This window comes from Polistes fuscatus, unplaced genomic scaffold, assembly GCF_010416935.1.
Source record: "Polistes fuscatus isolate 324 unplaced genomic scaffold, CU_Pfus_HIC Scaffold14, whole genome shotgun sequence".
NCBI lineage: Eukaryota > Metazoa > Arthropoda > Insecta > Hymenoptera > Vespidae > Polistes > Polistes fuscatus.
In genome coordinates this window covers 4,949,461-4,969,448 of record NW_025113042.1, presented here as the reverse complement: position 1 = coordinate 4,969,448, position 19,988 = coordinate 4,949,461, and the positions used below count along the sequence as shown (strand labels likewise).

The following is a 19,988-nucleotide window of genomic DNA, read 5'->3' as shown; positions in this document are numbered from 1 at the left end:
AAACGTTTTTAGGTAAGCCAAAAGTTCCTAAATGATTTGACAAATCGATCGGAATGTTAGAGATTAAAAAAAAAAATTCAATTGATCGGTAGAATCCATTTAAGGACTTTCGGGCCACCCTTATACATCATCTTTCCTGATTCTCTTCGGTATCACACCCCCGGTTGGAATCGAGACCAGGACGCGCTCGTAAAAGAGATTTACAAAAAGCGAGAAAAGATCCGATTACAAAATAAGACGAGCAAACGAATTGCTTTCGGGACAACGAAGTGTTATTATTCTCTCTCTCTCTCTCTTTCTCTTCATCTTTTTTTTTTTTTTTAACCTTTTCTTCTTTTTTCTTTTCTATAATTATAATCAGCTACAAAGACACACGAAGGAGAAACGTTTCTTAACTACATATTCGTACGCGTTAAGTATCATAAAACAATTCTTATAAATATTTACGAGATTTATAGGAATACATTTTTTATTTATATCAGCTTGCGATCGAGCGATTGAAATCATTTGTATATTTTATTTTATTTCTTTTTTATTATTCTTTTTCTTTTTTGTTTGTTAGTTTTTCGATCTTCGCATATTAGGTTCTTGGATGTTGGGAACGAACGAAGATATCCTCTCTCTCTCTCTCTTTCTCTCTCTCTCTCTCTCTCTCTCTCTTAAGCAGATATTAATTTAATAATATAAATTTGTTCTCTACAATTCACACAATCCCTAAGATTTTGCATATTTTCCTATTTTATTTTTCTTTTACCATTTGCATAGTGACTAACAATATAGATAGTTTTTATGTGATACGTAATATAATCTCAAAGTGAAAGTTTATGTACTCCGTATATTATCCGATCACATCGCTATTCCTCTAATATTATTATTGTTGTTGTTGTTGTTGTTAATATTTAAACGCACGCGTGTCGTCGTTTTCATGACGAAAAAGAGAAGAGAATTTGTTCATTGAAATTAGATCCAGCAAAAAAATGGGGACACTCTAAAGTGTCTTCTTTATTTCTTTCGTTCTCACTGTCATTTGGCTCTCTAATATAAACGTTCCTTTTTTGATATATAATTTTTTGTTTAGCGTGATAAGAGTAGTGCCAGATTGATAACAACTATATAATTAACGCGATATAACAAAGAACATATATATATGTATATATAATATTTATAAATATTTTTCAGACACAACTTTTCAGGACATCTTCGCTCGATTTAACAATGTCTCTTTATATCTCAACAGGTAGTCGCGTTATCGTACACAGATATATATATCATCGATTCGATTCGATTCGCAAGCTTTCAAACGGAGCAAATCGTTTTTTTTTTGTTTTTTTTTTCTTACAAAAAGATAGTAATAGCAAATGAGACAATATCGTATTATATCTGAACATAATAATTCGTGCGAATTTTTAAACGCGAAATCTACCTTCGTACGCGTCGACTCGCGCGTTTCATTCAAAATCTAATCCAATCCGCAATAATAATAATAATAGTAATAATAATAGTGATAATAATAATAACAATAAATAAATAAATAAATAAATAGAAATATTTTCGTATAATACTTAAAAAATATATTAGCCAATTTTGTTGTGTTTTGTTTGAAAATAAACGAAGGAATAACGCTGCGAGATCTTTGGTTTTTTATTTTTATCTTTCTTTCTTTTTTGTGCATTCCAGTTAGAGCGATGAGATTCTCTGATAACGTTTCTTAATTAATGATCTCTTTTTTAAAGAAACGATTCGTAAGAGAGATCTACGTATAAACAGAGAGGATGGAATTATTAAGAGACAGAATCCTTCGTGAACACGATGGTGAGATGGTGGCGGTGATAAGGAACTAGGCGGTGAGAGATAACAACAACGAATGGCACAATGACAGTGTAACGAGAAGAAACAACAGGAATTATTAGTTTCGTGGACGGTGGTAGGGAGGCTCGTTTAGAAGATCTAAAACAATATAAATAGGAAAAGGATGCGCGCTCATTGTCAGTATTGTAAAACGGGCCGATGAAATTGATTTTTAAAAGTAACCACTTATCCTATTTTCTTTCTCTCTCACTTTTTCACTCTTCCTATTTTTCTCTCTCTTTCTCTCTTTCTCTCTCTCTCTCTTTCTCTCTCTCTCTCTCTCTCTCACTCTCTCACTGTTGGACGCTGTTGGTAATAGTCTTCTTAGAGGCCATGACCAATAGACGACGTTTAATCCACCATCAATTCGAAATGTACGGAACCACGCCTTTCATATCTATCGTGTATTATGTTGTGCGCCCAGGCCTTGCACTCGATGTTGATTAATACACCGTCTACAAAATTAGCGACAGTTCAACGTATATTTTCATCTAATTGGATAACAAATGTTCATCGTTTCCACTTACATTTAGGCTTTTCAAAGAAGACAGCAACGAGAGGGCTTAGATAACCCGGTGTATTTGTAAATGGGAAATAATATCCAGGAAATCCACGACGTGGTATATATTGAATAGCACCCATATTTTCAATATCAGCTGGATTTTCTCCGGCACAAGATACCCAAACGGTGTCTAGTCTTTGACTTTGAGCACTTTCTTCCTTCTTGATATGATCTCGAAGATCGGTCGGCATACCAGGTGGGAGATTTTTAGTGTCGTTATAGAAATTTGGCATCCATCCAAAGATCTACGGAAGAGATAGATTTTCATCTCATTGCGCCGGAAAAAAATAAAAATAACGTTAATTTTTCTTCAAACCTTATTTAGCTTGAGAAAAATGCAAGGAGCCGATTTGTTGAACCCATATTTCTTCTCCTTCGTACATTGTCCCCATTGGCTCATATCAACGTCGCAAACTTTACCAGCTGGCACGGGTTTACCATAATCGCAGTGAATTCTTTGTTCAACGTCGACTCCAGACGCTCCATCCTTTTGGTATTCTAAGGATATAATACGCAGAACCGTAATATAGTTGGTTAACGAGATTAGAACTACTCTACTCTAAAAGGGTAGTTAGATAGGTAGGTAGATAGATTAGAAGCTTACCTTGCAGAAATGCATCCAATTCTTTGGTCCAATGAAGAAAGTTACCTTCGTCGCTAGCTTTGTACCAGATTAGAGTACTCTCGACGTTACTTTCGGGTGGCATCGGCCTGAAACCTAATCCTGGATTGGTACCGATCAATGAACTGTTCAGTTGCCATTTCGGTGCTTCTGGATCTAACGTCTGGTAGAAGACGGCCAACATGGCGACGAAGAAACCACATAGTACGGCGTAAAATAGGACGTAGAATAGAAGGATCTTGGCTAAAATGTTATAAATGTTGCCAAAAATGATTTATAGATGTTAGAAAAATGTCGAAAAATGAATTTCGAAGAATATCGAACAATACCACCGTACGCAGACACGCGTCATATTTCGTTTCCGATCCTACAAAATCAAACGTTGTTGTTCCATTAATGTTACCTTTTTTCTTTTTATCTGTAACGTGATACGATCAGACGTGACATTCTCGCAGTCGAACATTAATCATATCATCATAGATGTCATGGTCAGAGATCGAATAGCGAAATACAAAGGCAATTATTATCTGACGAGTAATTGACCCGAATTAATATTGTGTAAGCAATGTATACTGCGCATTTCTGTTCTGACGATGAGAATCGTACTTCTTCGATATTACACTCGGAACATTTTCTATATTCAATGTTGTATTATATGAGATTTCGTCGAAAATTTTGCTCGATTATACGTTATTGTCATTAGACGCACATGATCGAATCAATTTCAAAAGTATCAAAAGTACGTCGAATCGATTATATATATACGAGATATTTCCCAATCTATGGAACCCATTTAAAGAGTAGCAATGAAATGAAATGTCTATAAGCGCGTTTCTTTAATAGATTTTCTTTCGCGATATTTAGAAAATTTCCTACATCTATGGAAACCGTTGATAATTTTCTCGTATACGCGTTCGAAGTTCTTCGATGCTGGAAATAATCGTTATCCGATTAAAAAGAAAAGGGTAATTATGTATTTCTTGTAACTTTGAACGCGCAATCGGATAGAAAATGATATATTACGAAATTGAAAGTGTTATCCTTTAAAAAATGTTAGAGTTCGCGCAATGCTCTCGAGATATCCTGGACGAAGTTTCTCAAACATTTTCTAAAACAATATTATCTTATTAATAATGATGAATATGATCTGTCCGAAAATAGGATCGGATGCTCTTTGATCTAATAAGACTAAAAGAAGACTAAAAGACTTAAAGAATATAAACACAAAACCAATGACCCACTTTAGAAACGCACCGGTGACTTTTCTAGGTCTGCGACGGCGCCGTGCTTCTGCACAAAGTTAATCGATATCTTGAAAAGCCGCGAAATTTAATCGTTAACGTCCTAATATACGTGCAATCCAACGAGATTTCTCTTTTGTCTTTTTTTTTTCTTATTTTTCTTTTTTTTCTTTTTTTTCTTTCCGTGAAAAAGATGATCAAACCACTCTCAATAAATATTCATTCTATATGGTAGGTCTATCATTTGTCGCATCTGTCATTTACAACTCGTCATTTATTTTCTTTTCTTTTTGAGAAGCATCAAATGATTATAAATATTTGGATAATAATTGAAATCATTGTTAAATACAGATTTTAGTTAAAGTTTTGATAGTTATATTTCCGCGAGCTAGATGCATTTAAAGATTCGATGGGAAACAGAATCGGAATTGAATCGAATCGAATCGAATCGAATTAGAACGTTCTCGCGTGTTATTAGACGATTTACATCGTTAAATGTCGTCGTCGTCGTCGTCGTCGTCGTCGTCGTCGTCGTGCTCCTTCGATCAATCCGTATATTTTCAATCCAAGAATTGAACGAGAAAAATATATTCCGATGAAAAATCAGCAACGACGAGGATAGGCATATATCGTATTAGAGAACAATTGCTTAGAATCGATTGCTTCGTTATGACAGATTGTTATAGAAGGTAATATTACGCTAGTACTATTACGTAACGACCTACGAAGATAAGAACGATTCTACGGAATCGTAAAACACAGTCAACGATAAACACCCGGAATTTCGCGAAAAAATTCTGATTTCAATGAAACGTTCGATACGACGGTCAAAATTCAATGTAACAATTTCAATGTACAAATCCTTGAACGTGCATTAACAAATCACGTTTAATGAATTCGAAAGATTACGAGTCGAGACGCGTCTAACGCGTCTAATAATTATAATTAAGCGTCGATAATAATAAACGTTGATATGAAATGACGAAGTTGCTCGTTAGAGGTTTATAAGGGGCAGGCCGCTTTTCAATTGACCTATATATATATATATATTAATTGATAAGGAATTATTTTTAAATTCGTCCTTGTCTTCTCTCGAACATTTATATTTAAAAATATTTCATACATTTTTATTTTGATCCTCTTGATTTTCTCTTTTATGATTGCAATGCATGCATATATTTAAAAAGAAGAAAAAGAAGCGGAAGAGGATCGATTCGGTTCGTTCATTTTTGTCGTAGGTAAAGCCGCAACCAGTAAAATGGGCCACTAGGGGTAACCGGAGAGAGAGAGTCACCGCCCTACCTATATAGTTTCTATAGACTAAACCTACTATGGATCCGTTAAATGCCTAAATCTTCTTTCTACGTAATATTCGAGAGAAATAATACCATTATAGTGGTACAATAAAACGATAAAAGTGAATTTATCTGAGAGAACAGGATATAACGATAGTAGAACATTACGATAAGTACAATATTTCCTTTTAGCGTCAAGAATTTCAATTCGAGTGTTCGCGAAAAAAAAAGAAAAATAACAAGGCGAGAGAAAGAATGATAATATTCATTTGACGTCGGTAACTATTATAAAATATCCAGAATTATGTAATATGAATTATGTACATATTCGTGAAATCATGTTTTAAGTTAAAACATTAAAGTTGAAAGATAGGAGGAAGAAGGGAGGTATTACATAACAACCGCTTTTCCAAAATGGTGAAGGGGACCGAGATAGAACTTACTTCGTTCGAATATTACCGATTCTATATTAAGACATATTTGAAACGACAAGACATATTTCTACTTTTTGGATAGGAACAAAACTTACCCCAACTTGCACCAGTACGTCCAAGAAATTGTCCTGTTTCCGAATTATACAGAAAGAGCCTGAAGCCTTCCCATTTGCCAAGCTTTGGCGGTGGACTGTAATACTGTTCGACTTTTTTCCCTTCCATTTCGTTAAATGAAAAGATGAATATTTCCCGTTAGAGTTCCTCCAAGAGAACGCCAAGGGAGGAACGTTAGATTCGAATAGGGTCGAAGCAGAAGAAAAAGATGACGACGATGAAGAAGTAGTACCGTTCTCGTCCGGCCGGCTACCAAGGGATGAATATTGAGCGGTTCGGTACGGAGTTGCCTCGGAGCTTTTCAAGGCGCCCCCTTCCCCTAATCCTGCATGCGCAGACGCTAAACGATCGAGGGGAATCTCTTCCCTCCTTCTCTCTCCTTCTCTCTTTATTTTTTATACTTTCTATATCTGGACATTTCACGGATTATCTCATTTTTTATATTTATATATATATGCATATTGTTATTTTATATTTTGATTTGACTTCGTTCCTTCTTCCTACCCCTTACATACATTTTCCCTTACCCATACATTTCTCTCTTTCTCTCTTCTTCTTTCCTCCTTCTATCCCTTCGCACCCCTCGTTTCTTTCAACCCCCGTTCAGACGCACGTCGTTTCGATCGAGCAACCCCACTCCTATTCTCGTTCATCAAAAGCGACGCCTCCTTTTGGAAGATTCTGACGACGACGACGATGATCCTCGTCGTTATTCTATCCTCTTCGAATAGACATTAGACGTAGACAATTTTCATTTCGATTCTATTTTAAGCTAATCGTTTCTTCTAGTTTACTTTTTATCCAATAGTCTCTTCATTTTTCCACTTTAGTATTTTTTTCAAATGCACATCTTCTTAATAATGGCTATGATCAAATATGATACGCTTCAAAAATCTACTTCTAACTGGACTCTACTTTTACGACTGGACTTACTTTTACTCGAATTATGAAATATAAAATTTGTTTTGCAACCCAATGGAATATTTATTTGAATACTTTTGAAAAAAAGAAGCAAAACAAAGTCTCCTATTAGCACAGAGTTTACGATGAGCTTATACGTTCTTACGTTGCCAAAGAAATGGAATTATCAAGCACTTCGAAAGAGAGAACGAGAGAACAAATTTTTATTACATGTTTACGCGAAATAAGAGACAGTATAACAACCGTCTCTACTAATAATCTAAATATCTCATTGTCAGAAAAAAATGTCAACGCGATTAATATTTTTTTCTTCGTAATCCTAAAAGAAATACTACATGATATACTTAAAAGAACAATTTATCTATATAAAAAGAAAGTAGATCTGTCAAAAGTATCACATTTGGTTGGTAACGTTTTTTATTAAATATTTCATTACAGGAGGTTAAAATATTTATAATGCATTCAAATAACAGAATTTACAAATATATCTCAATATTTTCATGCATATATATACCATATATATGATATATAATATACATATACATATATATATCACACACACACACACATACACACAGTGTATATACACAGTGTGTATATACACATCACATATTTGTATGTATACTTCTCTGCCCCTTTTTTTTCATTTTAAATTTCCCTTTCGCACATAAGCATATACTCACACGTGAATGCGTTTATGATTTGTTTAAAACTCACATTTAATCATTCTTGCTATTCACACGTACGAACATCTTTCGAAATTACTATCGTCTCTCCCTTTCGCATATTTTTATTTACTTTTTTTCTCTTTTCCATATCCATTCGTAATGTCTAATATATAATATATATATATATATATACATATATGTATATATATATATATATACGTTATGTACACATGACATGGAGTCGCACGAGAAATGTTATCATCGTAACGCACGGAAAAAATTCTCTTTGATTTATAATTTTCATCATGCACACACAGACACACACGATGATTCCCTAAAGAGATAAACGCATAAAATCAGACATATATATATGTGCATTTATGTGGTGTGTGTGTGTGTATATGTATATATATATCCGCGCAGCATAAGTGCCCATTTGTTACGGCCCTTTTTTTAAATCAGTCCTTCTTGCATTCGTTGCAGTACTTCATCTTTTATTTTTTTTGTATTTTTTGTATTTTTTATTCTTTTTATCATTATTTTACATCAATATCACACGTACTATATCTCTCTTTCTCTCTATATATATATATCACTCATACTTTTCTCTTTCTCTCTTTCTCTCACAATTAATTAATTTTATTATTATTATTATTAAGATTATTAAGATTATTAAGATTATTATTATTATTATTATTATTTGAATACGATTTTATTTAATATACTATAGCACACATTTTCGAGCCACTACCAATTTTTCTCTCCTAAAAACAACATTCCTTTCAATTACCTGTTTTCGACAAGAACAATTCTTAAATTTCCTCATATATATATTTGGCTCTTATTTGCTTCTTTCTTTTTTTCCTGTTAAATTTTTTTTTCTTAAGCACATATTGTCTTCGTAAAACGTCGATTTTGTGTGATCGTTCAAACATAAACAATATTTTTGCATTTTTTTTCGCCTTACTTTATTCTCGACATATCGATACATATGTTAAATAGATATATATATTGCTATATATATATAGAGAGAGAGAGAGAGCAATGATGTATGTGTTTGTTCTTCTCTCTCTCTCTCTCTCTCTCTCTCTTTCTCTTTTTCTCATGTTTATCACTGTAATTTTTATAATCGCGTTAAGTCACCATGCCGACGATAACAACATCGAGAAATAATGGTCGCATGATGTGTATGCTTTGGATGTAAATTTGATATATATATATATATATATATATATATATATATATATATATATATATTTCAAAAATGTATGTAGTATTAAGTTTGCTCGAATGAAATGTTCTCTGTACAAATGACTTTTTTCCCTACTGCCTAATTACACCCCTGCGTGTATATATGTATGTCAAAAAAGATTTAAGGATTAATTCAGCGTGTGTTTTCGATGTCTATGTGTATGTATATATGAACCGTTTACAAGCTAAATCGATTAACACACTTTTAAGATTTCAAATCAATTTTCTTAATCAGGCTTAACATTATTAAATAAAAACAATTTTTATGATCCTTCAATAACAAATGATACGATAATATTACTTTATCAATTTTCTTTACTTTTTGTTTTGTGAAGTTAATCGATTTTGCAAATATATATAAAAGTGGCTTATATATTATTATATTAAACATATACATATATTGCTCTCCAATTTTAACTTGCATCGTTAATTTGTTATTATTAATAATAGTTATATTGTAAAAAGTACAATTCTTTTTTTCTTTTTGTTATTAATATCTTTCACATTGCTATTTTGTATAAAAATGATAAATGTGAATTATATTTGTATATAAGTATGTATCTATGTAATTTATCTGCATGTGTACGTGCGTGCGTGCCTGCGTGCGTGCGTGCGTATACGGATGTGTAGTAAGACATACATGTACATGTACATATATTACTTGCATGAAGAATAAGATAACGATTAGAGAGTATATAGTATGTACGATAACAAAAACGATCGTTGGACAAGAAAATTTCTTCTTCTCAAATTTGTTGTTAAAGTTTATAATAGCACCCATGTATGTATGTATGTATGTATGTATGTATGTATGTATTTTATCACTTAATTATTCATTCAAAATATCAACAACTCAAGAAAATTATATCAGAAAAGATAGAAACGATGTAAAAGTAATCAAGACAATGCATTTAATAACCCATTTTGTCATCATTTCATATTTTAAATATCTTAATCTTAAATATAAGGCTCTTTCTCTCTTGCTTAACTGCGTCTATCATTTTATTCTTTTATATATTTTACAAACGAGCCAAAATTTTGGAAAAAACATTACAGTTCTATTTATAGAAACGCATATATTTCATTGTTATAATTATCGGCTATCATTCATTTATTTATTTTTGCCTTTCTTCTTCACTGAAATGATGATAATAATAATAATAATATTTACTATATATCATTTTTCATATTACCACCCTTTGGCTTCCTTTCTTCTCTCTATCTCTTTCTCTCTATCTATAGATGATATGATTTTCATAAAATTTGACTTCTTTGTTTTTAGGTGTAATACTGTTATTAATATTTTCTTTTAAACGATTTGTACAAACTCGACCAACGACAAAATTTTATGATCCTATACTTTTCTCTTATTCTTCTTATTTTTTCATGATATATATATATATATATATATACATATATGTATGTATGCATATATGTGTCTCCGTGTATATGTTTGTGTCTATGAACATTTATTGACATTTATCTAATTAAAAAGATTCGCTGATATAAAAAGTTATTTCTCGAGTCTATTGCTAAGTAATCTTCCGCTTCTAAAATGGTCAAGTTAAAACCATCCATGGAAATTTTTAACAAAAATACAATGGAGCAATATTGCAAAGTTAAAAAATAAAGCATGTCTTATATAAGTTAATGATTATACGAGTCATAGGAGGAACAAAAAGTTATAATTTTAATAATTAACAGTCAATCCAAATTTTTCCCTTTCTTTCTATCGATTCGAATTTGGTTGGCTTCACTTACGATTGTTTTTCCATGAACGGCAAAAGAAAGGCGCACACATCACCCTTATTGCTGTTTATCATAAAGTATTTTTATACTTATAATAAGAGCTATAAAAATGCATTCGACATTACAGTTACGAAATATTGTGTTTAATCATTAAGAGTAAGTATGTATTTTTAACATATTTTATTTTAATTTAATGTCATTTTATACACACAGATAACTAATCGTAAACATATATATCGTAATTATTAAAATATCGTCGTCATGATATTATTACTATTACTATTATTATCATCATTATTATAATAATTAATAATTCTTATTAAAAATTTTAATAATCTGACTAGGTCTTTGATATTTTAATGTTTTTAATAAACAGCAATAAAGTCCACTGCATTTCTATTAATTACTATTGCTTTATCAGAAATATTATTACTCAATATGAAAATAATCTGTATGTTAATTAATAGATAAACTGCCGTCAAATTACAAAATCCACATATATATAGCTCTTCTCTTATTTAGTCAATCATTGTTAAATTTATAGTACGGTACAATTAGATATATAAATTGTTCGGAATGAGAGCCCTATGTATCATCTTTTCTTTCCTCTTTTTTTTTCTTTTTTTTTTTTTTTTTTTTTTTTTTAATAATTATATGTGCTACAGAAATGGTCGACAAGGAAATAAAAACGAAACTCATTTCTGCTGTTCTCCTAATTGTAATTGTGTGTGTCTGTGTGTGTGTATATGTGTGTTTATTCGTTTAATTATTTCATATTAGTTTGGAAAATATGAATTTTACAAATGTATAACATTTTTGTCTATTACTTTATAATTAACATAAATATAATTAACATAAATATAGATGTAGCATGTATTTATGATTGTAAACTACTTGAACCGAAGAAATATATAAAAGAATATTTTCTTATTTTTCTTGTCTTTGATAAAATTGTGTTCATATTACGAAAAAATAAATGTTCTTAAAAATGATAGATTTCATTTAAATGTCTTCGAGTTTTTGATCTTATCGTAAAATCGTTCGTAAAACAAAAACAGAAATTTACAATGAATAACAATTAATAGGGATAATAATACACTCATTGCTTATAATTTTAATAATTTTTAGAAAAAGTACGACTGTGTCATGATCGTGATATATTATAGATATTATAGTAAATATTGTATTATATACATATATATAGTCTGTTTTATCATATTACGCAAACTACACATTAAAAAGTATTTTGTATCATATATATGTACATATATAGTAGGATAAAGTCAATTAAATTAAACGAATCATTATAATCTTTTACAATGAATTAATATGTCGAAATGCATTACTTTACAACTTTTGCTACCTTTGTACTTTTGTTCTCAGCATAAGAAATCAATCAGTTTAATTTTATTTCAAGTGGAACTTTCTTTAATTATATCCATTATTCAAATACAAGGAATTAAAAAAAAAAAAGCAACATAAAACTAAACAGATCATAACACATCGTCGTATTTTCCATATTGTAAATATTACAATTGATAGAGCAAAATCATTTTTTATGAGTAAATGAAAAAACAAAAGTGAAGATGTATAATAAACATTTAAAAAAAAAACAATAGGAAAAAAAATTATATCCAAAAATCAAAAACAATAATTATCTATTTTGTTATCTCTTCTACCAGTAAGCATAACATATATCAAATTTATCGATAAAAAGTACAAAATAAAGTCTAATGTCCAAGAATTGGCAAACTCTTTTTACATAGTCTGACTAGCTGCCAAAATTCGAAACACCAAGAATGAAAAATAAATAATAATTAAAAAAGAAAATAACAAAATCTTGAGATTTAGCTGGAAACCTGGGCAAATGTTATATTAAACAAGAAAAAAAAAAGATAAATGCGTAAGATCTTGTAATATTATATGCCATTGTTAATCCTTCTAATATACTTTACATTTTTTTCTTTCAAAATTATTTTTTAACACGCGAATCGTCATAACGTATTTGAAATTATTTTAAAACGGCAAAGAAAACTTGAAAATATTCTATAAAAAGGAAATAAAGCGCTTAGCGATATTTATTCTTTGCCTAATTGTGCAAACCACAGATATAATTGGCATTTATTAATAATAACGATGGTGACGATGAGACTTATGACAATGATAGTCAATGTAAAAGATTGAGTTTGTTTAAATGCAAATAGTAACTTATTAACAACACAGCTATAACACATATTGCCATTCCACTCATGTCTAATACTAGTACATATCTATATTTCTATATTTCTATATTTCTATATATATATATATATATGTATATATATATACATATGTATATATGTATACATATATATATATTTATTTATTATAATATTTATTGACTATGAAAACCTAAATATATATATATATATATATATATATGTATATATATATACGCGCGCGCGTATGTGTGTGTGTGTGTGTGTGTTTGTATGTTGTGTAACTACACTGCACTTAATTTACAAAATATGACCGATCAATAAAAGTCGTATAAAATTACTTAAGTTGCACATGTGATTATATGACTATATAATTAGGATGAAAGAATTACCGTTACCTACCTAGCTATGTATCTATCTTCCTATCTACCTATCTAGAAGTTAATAAACGAGTAGAGAGAGTGAGCAATATATATATGTCCCTACTTTTACACACAGGAGCGCAACAGCAGCTAGACGATCGAACACTTATGGTTTCTTTTACACACTTATCCCCTCATTCTCGCTTCCTTTCTCTCGTTCTTTTTCAACTTTTTCGCTTCACTTTCTCACGTAATATTTACACGTAAGAATTGTGGAAATATATATTTGCATAAAATTATTCTGACGTGATAGAGCGATAAGACGGATAATTAAAAAAAAAATATATAACAATAATAATATATTAATAATAATAAAAATAATAATAGTAATAATGACGATAAGAATAATTTTAATGTGTTGATATAATAGTAACAGTAATAGTAGATTCAGGGTAGTAGAAGTAAAAATATGAATATAGAGTAAATAGAGTCAAACACGATTGTTTTATCTAATCAGAGCACAACGTTATTTTTGAATTATTTTCATTGCGTATATCTCTTATTACTAGTCACGAGAGAAAAAGGGAGGAGAGATAGGTAAGTTAAGGGTAAGTAGCTGATAGGTACGGTTGGAAATACTCGACTCAATACCTAACACAAAACATCTGAAAACGTATCCTATTAACAACACAGATAAGAATATGGCATTTTTGCATTATACTTCTTTTTTTTCTTTCCTTTTGTACATGCTTTGCGTATATTTTACAATCGCACATTTGTTTGTTTTTTTTTTTTTTATTTTGTTTGTTTTTTTTCTTTTTCTTTAAGAATAATCACTATCATAAATAAGAACTTGTAAAGAGTATACCTGGTACCGTGAATCGCGAAATGTCCTCAGTTAAAAATTCATCGGCTTTGATACAGAGGATGTCTAGAAAAATCACTGAAAACTTGCACGGAGAGTTGTAGCAGTCGTCATTTAATCGATCCTTAAACTGGTTCGTAAAAGCAGGATCGTTGTAATAATGGCAATGATGATAATAATGACGCCTCCGATATTCGCTATGGTATAATTGATGATGATAACGATGGCGATGAAAGATAGCAGGATAATGGTCCACGGCAGGGGATCACTTGTCAGAATTCGAACAATCCCCGGGCTGTTTCATTATCGTATAATCTAACCGATATTGAGCTGAAACATAATAAATTGATATTATCTACAAATTGATAATACCTACAATTATAAATATATATAGACGGCCACAAATAGAAATGCAACTATACCTTTCTTCGTGAGATCCTCCATAGTCTGATCTTTACAATCTATCGCGATATGATTACTGCTACCACAGTTGTAGCAGGATACTTTAGGAGGTTGAACAGCAGCTGGTGCGTAAGTGACAACGGGCGTAGGTGGCATGTACGGAGCAGGTGTTCCTGCAGCATTGGGCGGTGGTGGCGGCGTTCCTCCTGAAGCTGGATGTCCAGGAAACTGATACATCATTTCGCCATTTGGCTGGTATGTGCTTGGGTAAGCTGGCCTTGCATAAGGACCATGCGAGTAGTTAGAGTAGATACCACTACTTGGCCTCAATGCAGAGAAGTGCCCATGGGGTAGATACGTGACTTGTGAATGCGGAGGCGGTGTGGGAAAGGAAACGCAATGAGGTAAGCTTGGAGGTCCCCCACCATTTACTATTTGATTTTTATGACGCATCAGATGTGCCTGATTCTTTCTACTGCGTTGTCTTTCCGGCGGTTGCATCGGTTGTTGTTGTTGCTGTTGAGGTGTTGGATGAGATGTACCACCTGTAGAATGCATAGGAACAGAACCAAGATGATCTGTAACCGGTACCGTATTACTCTCATTTCCTCCAACCCATGGAGCTGCTGGAGGTGTTTCAGGTGGTGATCTACTACCGGAACTGTCGGAGCTACTACTCTGCGAGCAATGTCGACTGCTATCATGGTCCAATCTCAAAGCTTGCAGCTGAGCTAAACAATAAACGTGTTGAGCGTTGCACCTGGACAAAAAAAAATAAAAAAAAATAAAAAAAAGGTAAAACAATGAAAATATATGTTACCTTTATTTCTTAATGAATTGTGAAATGTAAATTTAATAATATTCAACAATAGTTTGTGTGTGTGTGTGTGCTATTACCTTGAATATCGATTTTGTACACCAGCAACGGGTACAGTGAGGCAGGCATAACACGGTGCATTTTGAGCTGTGTAAACTGGAGCTGGGGCAGGATACATTTGAATCTGCGTAGGATCCAATGGTGGCATAGCAGGGTAACGTCTTAAATTAGGAGTAGCAGCATGATTGTGATGATGATGCATTGCTGGATGTTGTTGTTCCTGCATCAACATGGATTTGGGACCTTGATTTCCACCATCATTTATCATGTCAACCCCTGGCATACCCTATGATCCAAATGATCATTTTTACTTGTTAGAATTTTTCTCAAAATATACTCTACTATGTACGTCTATATAATTCTTGTAATTTATAAAATTAAGCACTAACCTCATTTTCCATAGAATCTCCCATCGTATTTCCAGAATTATTAGTATTGTCTAGCTTCTTATCCGTAGTAATTTGATTCAATCCATTAGTAGTTTGACTTTTAATTATACTCCTCAATTGTCCTACAGCATTAGGAGTTAATCCAATTTCTCTTAAATCTTCGTCACTCATTCTCCGCATCTGTAAAAATAGTATTAGAATGTTTATAATGGAGATGTAAAATATTAGGTATATATAATTATAAATGAATACTTGAGCTTACCTGATCAAGAGAAATATCCTGTAGGTTTCCTTTAAAGTTTGGCATTTCTTTGCCCAATGTCTCCCTTAAAGAATCTCCAGATGTCGAAGACCTTAATCGTGGAGGAGGTGGTGGTGGTGGTTGCTTTGATTGCGTTGCCGAGATTAACGTGCAAGGATTGTTGTCTATGCTGTTATGTCTAGAGAAACTCGTACTGCTAGTAATAGGTAAAGGAAGAGATCTCGATGGAAGTAATGGTGATTGTGCTGGAAGACTTCTGCTGGTGCCAAGTGCAGGAAATAAAGGGAAGGAACTGGCATTGGAACTAGAGATACTCATCTGACTATTGCAGGTACTCGTCGATGTCAAAGTATTAGAAGTCGACTGAGTGACTTGCGAAGATGTACGCGGCATTGCATTATTTCTTCTACCCATTGGAGAATTACTACGACTAGGAGATCGAGATTGGGATGGCGAAGACTGACGACTGACTAAAGGGGAAGGTGGATAAGCCAACATGTCACCGGTATGATACATCAGTTGATTTCCCATTACAACCTGACCTGCCCATGGTGGTAAATGATTAACCGATGGAAAACCAAGATGAAGATATTGCGTAGTGCCTCCGGAACCTATCGACATTTGTTCAGGTGTAGGTAAACATAAACCAGGTGGAGGCATAGAAAGACCGGGCGGTATTCCGCTCATCATTGGATTATTTCTCATCGACATGTCTCCTGCGCAAATGAATAGAAAGAAATATTAATATTTATATATTAGTAATATTATAAATGTATTTTTTTCTCCAAACTAACGTACCGTGATAAGTTTGCATTTGCGGTGGCGGCATCAAGCAACTACTTTGCATTTCAGGATCCACTAATCTATCATTCGTATTAATGCACGGTGTACAGCCCTGTAAGTGAATAGATCTATACAATAATATGTAATACGAATACTGCAAAAAACAATTCTTTACTATGATTTTTCTAATAATTGCTAATTTAATTTTATTTTATAAAGATGAACGAATAGTCACCTGTTTAGTTTGACGATATAAATTTACCTGTACGATTATAAAATAGATTGTAAATATTATTAAACAGTTGTATAAGATAAGCAGATTGTTTCATAAAACATAATGTAAATAATATCGCAAACAAGTGATTATTCATTAGCAATTATAACTTGAGAAATGAATAGACAATTAAAATAAGCATTGACATTGTGTATATTACTTGTACAGGTTTGCCAGAAGTGATAGGCTTAGAAAGATTAAACCGCGTCTCCTCTTCTTGAAGTTTCATGAAAATATTACCAAAGACGCTCTTTTGTTCATACGTAAAGGCTGGGTGATTTAACGCCATTGTATAGAGTAAGAGTAATTCTTCCAGAGGTTGATCATCCGACGTATTAGCGGCCCCATTGAGAATATTAGAAATCTCTTGATTATCTAAGTTGGACAAGTTCTTGTATAAGATCACTGCACATGCATAATTGCAAGAATGCAGCAGTGCCACATAGAGAGCAAGTTTTCTCCTTGTGCGTTTTTCCATGACATCGAGGTTTGTCAGTTCCGTAAGATCTGTGACGTTGTTTGCACGATGCTCTGTATCACGTAGATCATTGTATTCTCGCTTTCCAATATCCTCGACACACGTGCCAAGGTATCGTACTTCAAATGGCAAGCACATATTTAGCAACGTGCACATGACATCTATACGTTTATAACTGCACAGACATAAACATATGTGTTAAATTCAACAGTTGACATACTATGGAGCATTAAAGATCTTACTGACAATAGTAAAACTATGTGATATATATATATATATACACGTGTGTGTGTGTGTGTGTGTATAAGAAAAAATTTGTAGATATATAAATAACATAATTATTATTGCAAAAGTCATTAAGTATTATGTACAGTAACATACATATCTATAATTAGCAAAGTATATTTTAGGATTTAACTTGATAATTGTTTAAAAGACCAAAGTAAATTAGTTGTTAAGCTAATCAAAGAAAAGTTTGTACTTTTATAAAGGAATACAATAATTAAAAAGCACGAATATTAAGACTTAAAAAGAATTAAAAAAAAAAAAGAAGAAGAATACATTTTTCTTGCATAACAGTTTACCATTAACTATCAAATTTTCAAAGCACAAGTGCAGCAGCCATGAAAATAAAAAGTATCATAAATATGATATGAAAGAGGAAATAGTAAATATATATATTTTCAAATGCATTTATACGTGCGCGAAAAGAATGCGCACGCGCGAGCAATCACGTTCTCATATAAAAATATATATATATATATATATATATATATATATATATAAGTATATCGTTTCATTATTAAAAAAGATATAGATATATATATGTATCTATTTAATAAAATAATGAAAATAAACGATATACTCGATATATTGTGAGATATACAAGAAATCGATCATTATTATTACTGTTATTTTGGTCTAGGTCGATTATCTCGCTAAAAAAATGTGAATAACATCTATTATTATCAAACGTATTTATTATACGTGCATGTATATACAAACTATTTCCCTTTCTTCCTCCATAACAGTTCGTAAATTACAAGCCAAGAAAATTGAACGTTGACGCGACAATCAAATTCGAAATAAAAAGAAAGAAAATATATCTAAAAGCGAAGAAAAAAGCGTAAGAAAAATTTTGTCGATCTTGAGAAGCTACAAAAAAATAAAGAAGACGAATTCGAAAAGAAAGAGGAGGGCTGGTGGGGGTGGAGAGAAAAGGAAGAGTAAAAAAAACCATGACAGCTTTCTCATTCTGAACGGTATAAAATGCAAGATAAATGGTGGAAGCGAAGAGAAATGTTCCTCTTCTTGATTATTATATCGAAACAATTAATTAGAGGGCTAACATAAGAAATAAGAAGGACACGTACATATATGTAAAAGTATAAATCGTGAAACGTCAGTCAACGCAACATAGGAGGACGCGTTGGGAGAAGGAAGAAAAAAGGGGAGGGAAGGAGGGAGAAAGCAAGCGAATAAAGAGAAGGGTAGGGGCTAGGGGGAGGCGGAGGAGAGAAATGGCAAGAGAAAGAGGATAGATCGTTGGAAAATAGGTAAAATGAAAAAGATAGGAAGATAGAGAAAGAAGAAATCGGAGCTTGAATAGCTCCGCGAGCAAATAATAAGGTAAAATTTACCTGGACAGATTCGCAAACCATGATACCACGTTCTCCTTACACACCATTGCCAGACAACATTGATACTACTTGGTCTGGAGAAAGCGCCGATGCGGACAAGTTTGGCGCCTCGGATGCTATCAAGTGACGATCAGGATGTATCAGTGTTCTCTTTGTAAGAGAAACCCTCTTTTAGGGCCTTATGATAAAGACCACGCACCAATTGATTCCCTCGGTGAATATATTTCTTTTACTTAAAAACGGTCGTTTTCAAGTCCTTTCAAATTGATAGATGTATTAAAATTCGCAAACTTCGCGACGACAACGACACGACACGACGACGACGACGACGATGACGACGATGACGACGACGACGACGGCAGAAGCATAAGGAGCAGGAAGAAGAGGAAAAACAGCAGCAGCAGCAGCAGCAGCAACAGCAACAGCAGCAGCAGCAGTAGTAACTGTCGTCGTTAGTAGTAACTCTAGTAAGGGTAATAGTTGGTAATAACAGCGACAATAGCAATAGCAAGAGTACCAGGAAAAACAGCAGCAGCACGATAAATCGTCGTAGATTGTCCACATTCGCGGCGAGAGAGAGAGAGAGAGAGAAACAGAAAGTGAGAGAGAGAGAGAGAAAGAGAAAGAGAGAGAGAGAGAGAGAGAAAGAGAGAAGGCAGGAGCTAGGTAGGACCTATTTAAGCCCTAGGTAGGACCTAGGTAGGACCTAAGGAACACGGGCCTGGCCAAAACCGTCACTGAAACCGCCACTGA

General features: G+C 32.6%; 2 protein-coding genes across 2 annotated transcripts; both read right to left on the bottom strand.

Moving 5' to 3' along the window:
- Positions 1-341: 341 nt before the first annotated feature.
- On the bottom strand, positions 342-6,389 carry LOC122514363 (sodium/potassium-transporting ATPase subunit beta-2-like). Its single transcript, XM_043631137.1, has 5 exons — positions 6,098-6,389; positions 3,015-3,275; positions 2,727-2,908; positions 2,376-2,655; positions 342-2,303 (listed from the first exon to the last, which is right to left on the bottom strand). The coding sequence occupies exons 1-5, from the start codon at positions 6,222-6,224 to the stop codon at positions 2,200-2,202; spliced, it is 954 nt and encodes a 317-aa protein (XP_043487072.1). The 5' UTR covers positions 6,225-6,389; the 3' UTR covers positions 342-2,199.
- Positions 6,390-13,494: 7,105 nt separating this feature from the next.
- Positions 13,495-19,526, bottom strand: LOC122514258. The gene is made up of 9 exons (XM_043630975.1): positions 19,435-19,526; positions 19,236-19,351; positions 17,278-17,770; positions 16,859-16,955; positions 16,061-16,776; positions 15,799-15,978; positions 15,430-15,695; positions 14,553-15,292; positions 13,495-14,460 (listed from the first exon to the last, which is right to left on the bottom strand). Exons 2-9 carry the CDS (start codon positions 19,280-19,282, stop codon positions 14,396-14,398), a joined length of 2,604 nt encoding a protein of 867 aa, XP_043486910.1. The 5' UTR covers positions 19,283-19,351; positions 19,435-19,526; the 3' UTR covers positions 13,495-14,395.
- Positions 19,527-19,988: the final 462 nt, after the last annotated feature.

Bases quoted from the DNA above. Each gene is read 5' to 3' on its own strand.
- LOC122514258 (XM_043630975.1), bottom strand. From the start codon at position 19,282: ATGGTGTGTAAGGAGAACGTGGTATCATGGTTTGCGAATCTGTCCAG. The intron at 15,293-15,429 runs GTAATAGCACAC...TTTTTTGTCCAG, and splicing joins GTACAAAATCGATATTCAAG to GTGCAACGCTCAACACGTTT. The intron at 14,461-14,552 runs GTATAGTTGCAT...ATTATGTTTCAG, and splicing joins GGAGGATCTCACGAAGAAAG to CTCAATATCGGTTAGATTAT.
- LOC122514363 (XM_043631137.1), bottom strand. From the start codon at position 6,224: ATGGAAGGGAAAAAAGTCGAACAGTATTACAGTCCACCGCCAAAGCTT. The intron at 3,276-6,097 runs GTAAGTTTTGTT...ATAACATTTTAG, and splicing joins ACGTACTGGTGCAAGTTGGG to CCAAGATCCTTCTATTCTAC. The intron at 2,909-3,014 runs GTAAGCTTCTAA...TTATATCCTTAG, and splicing joins ATTGGATGCATTTCTGCAAG to AATACCAAAAGGATGGAGCG.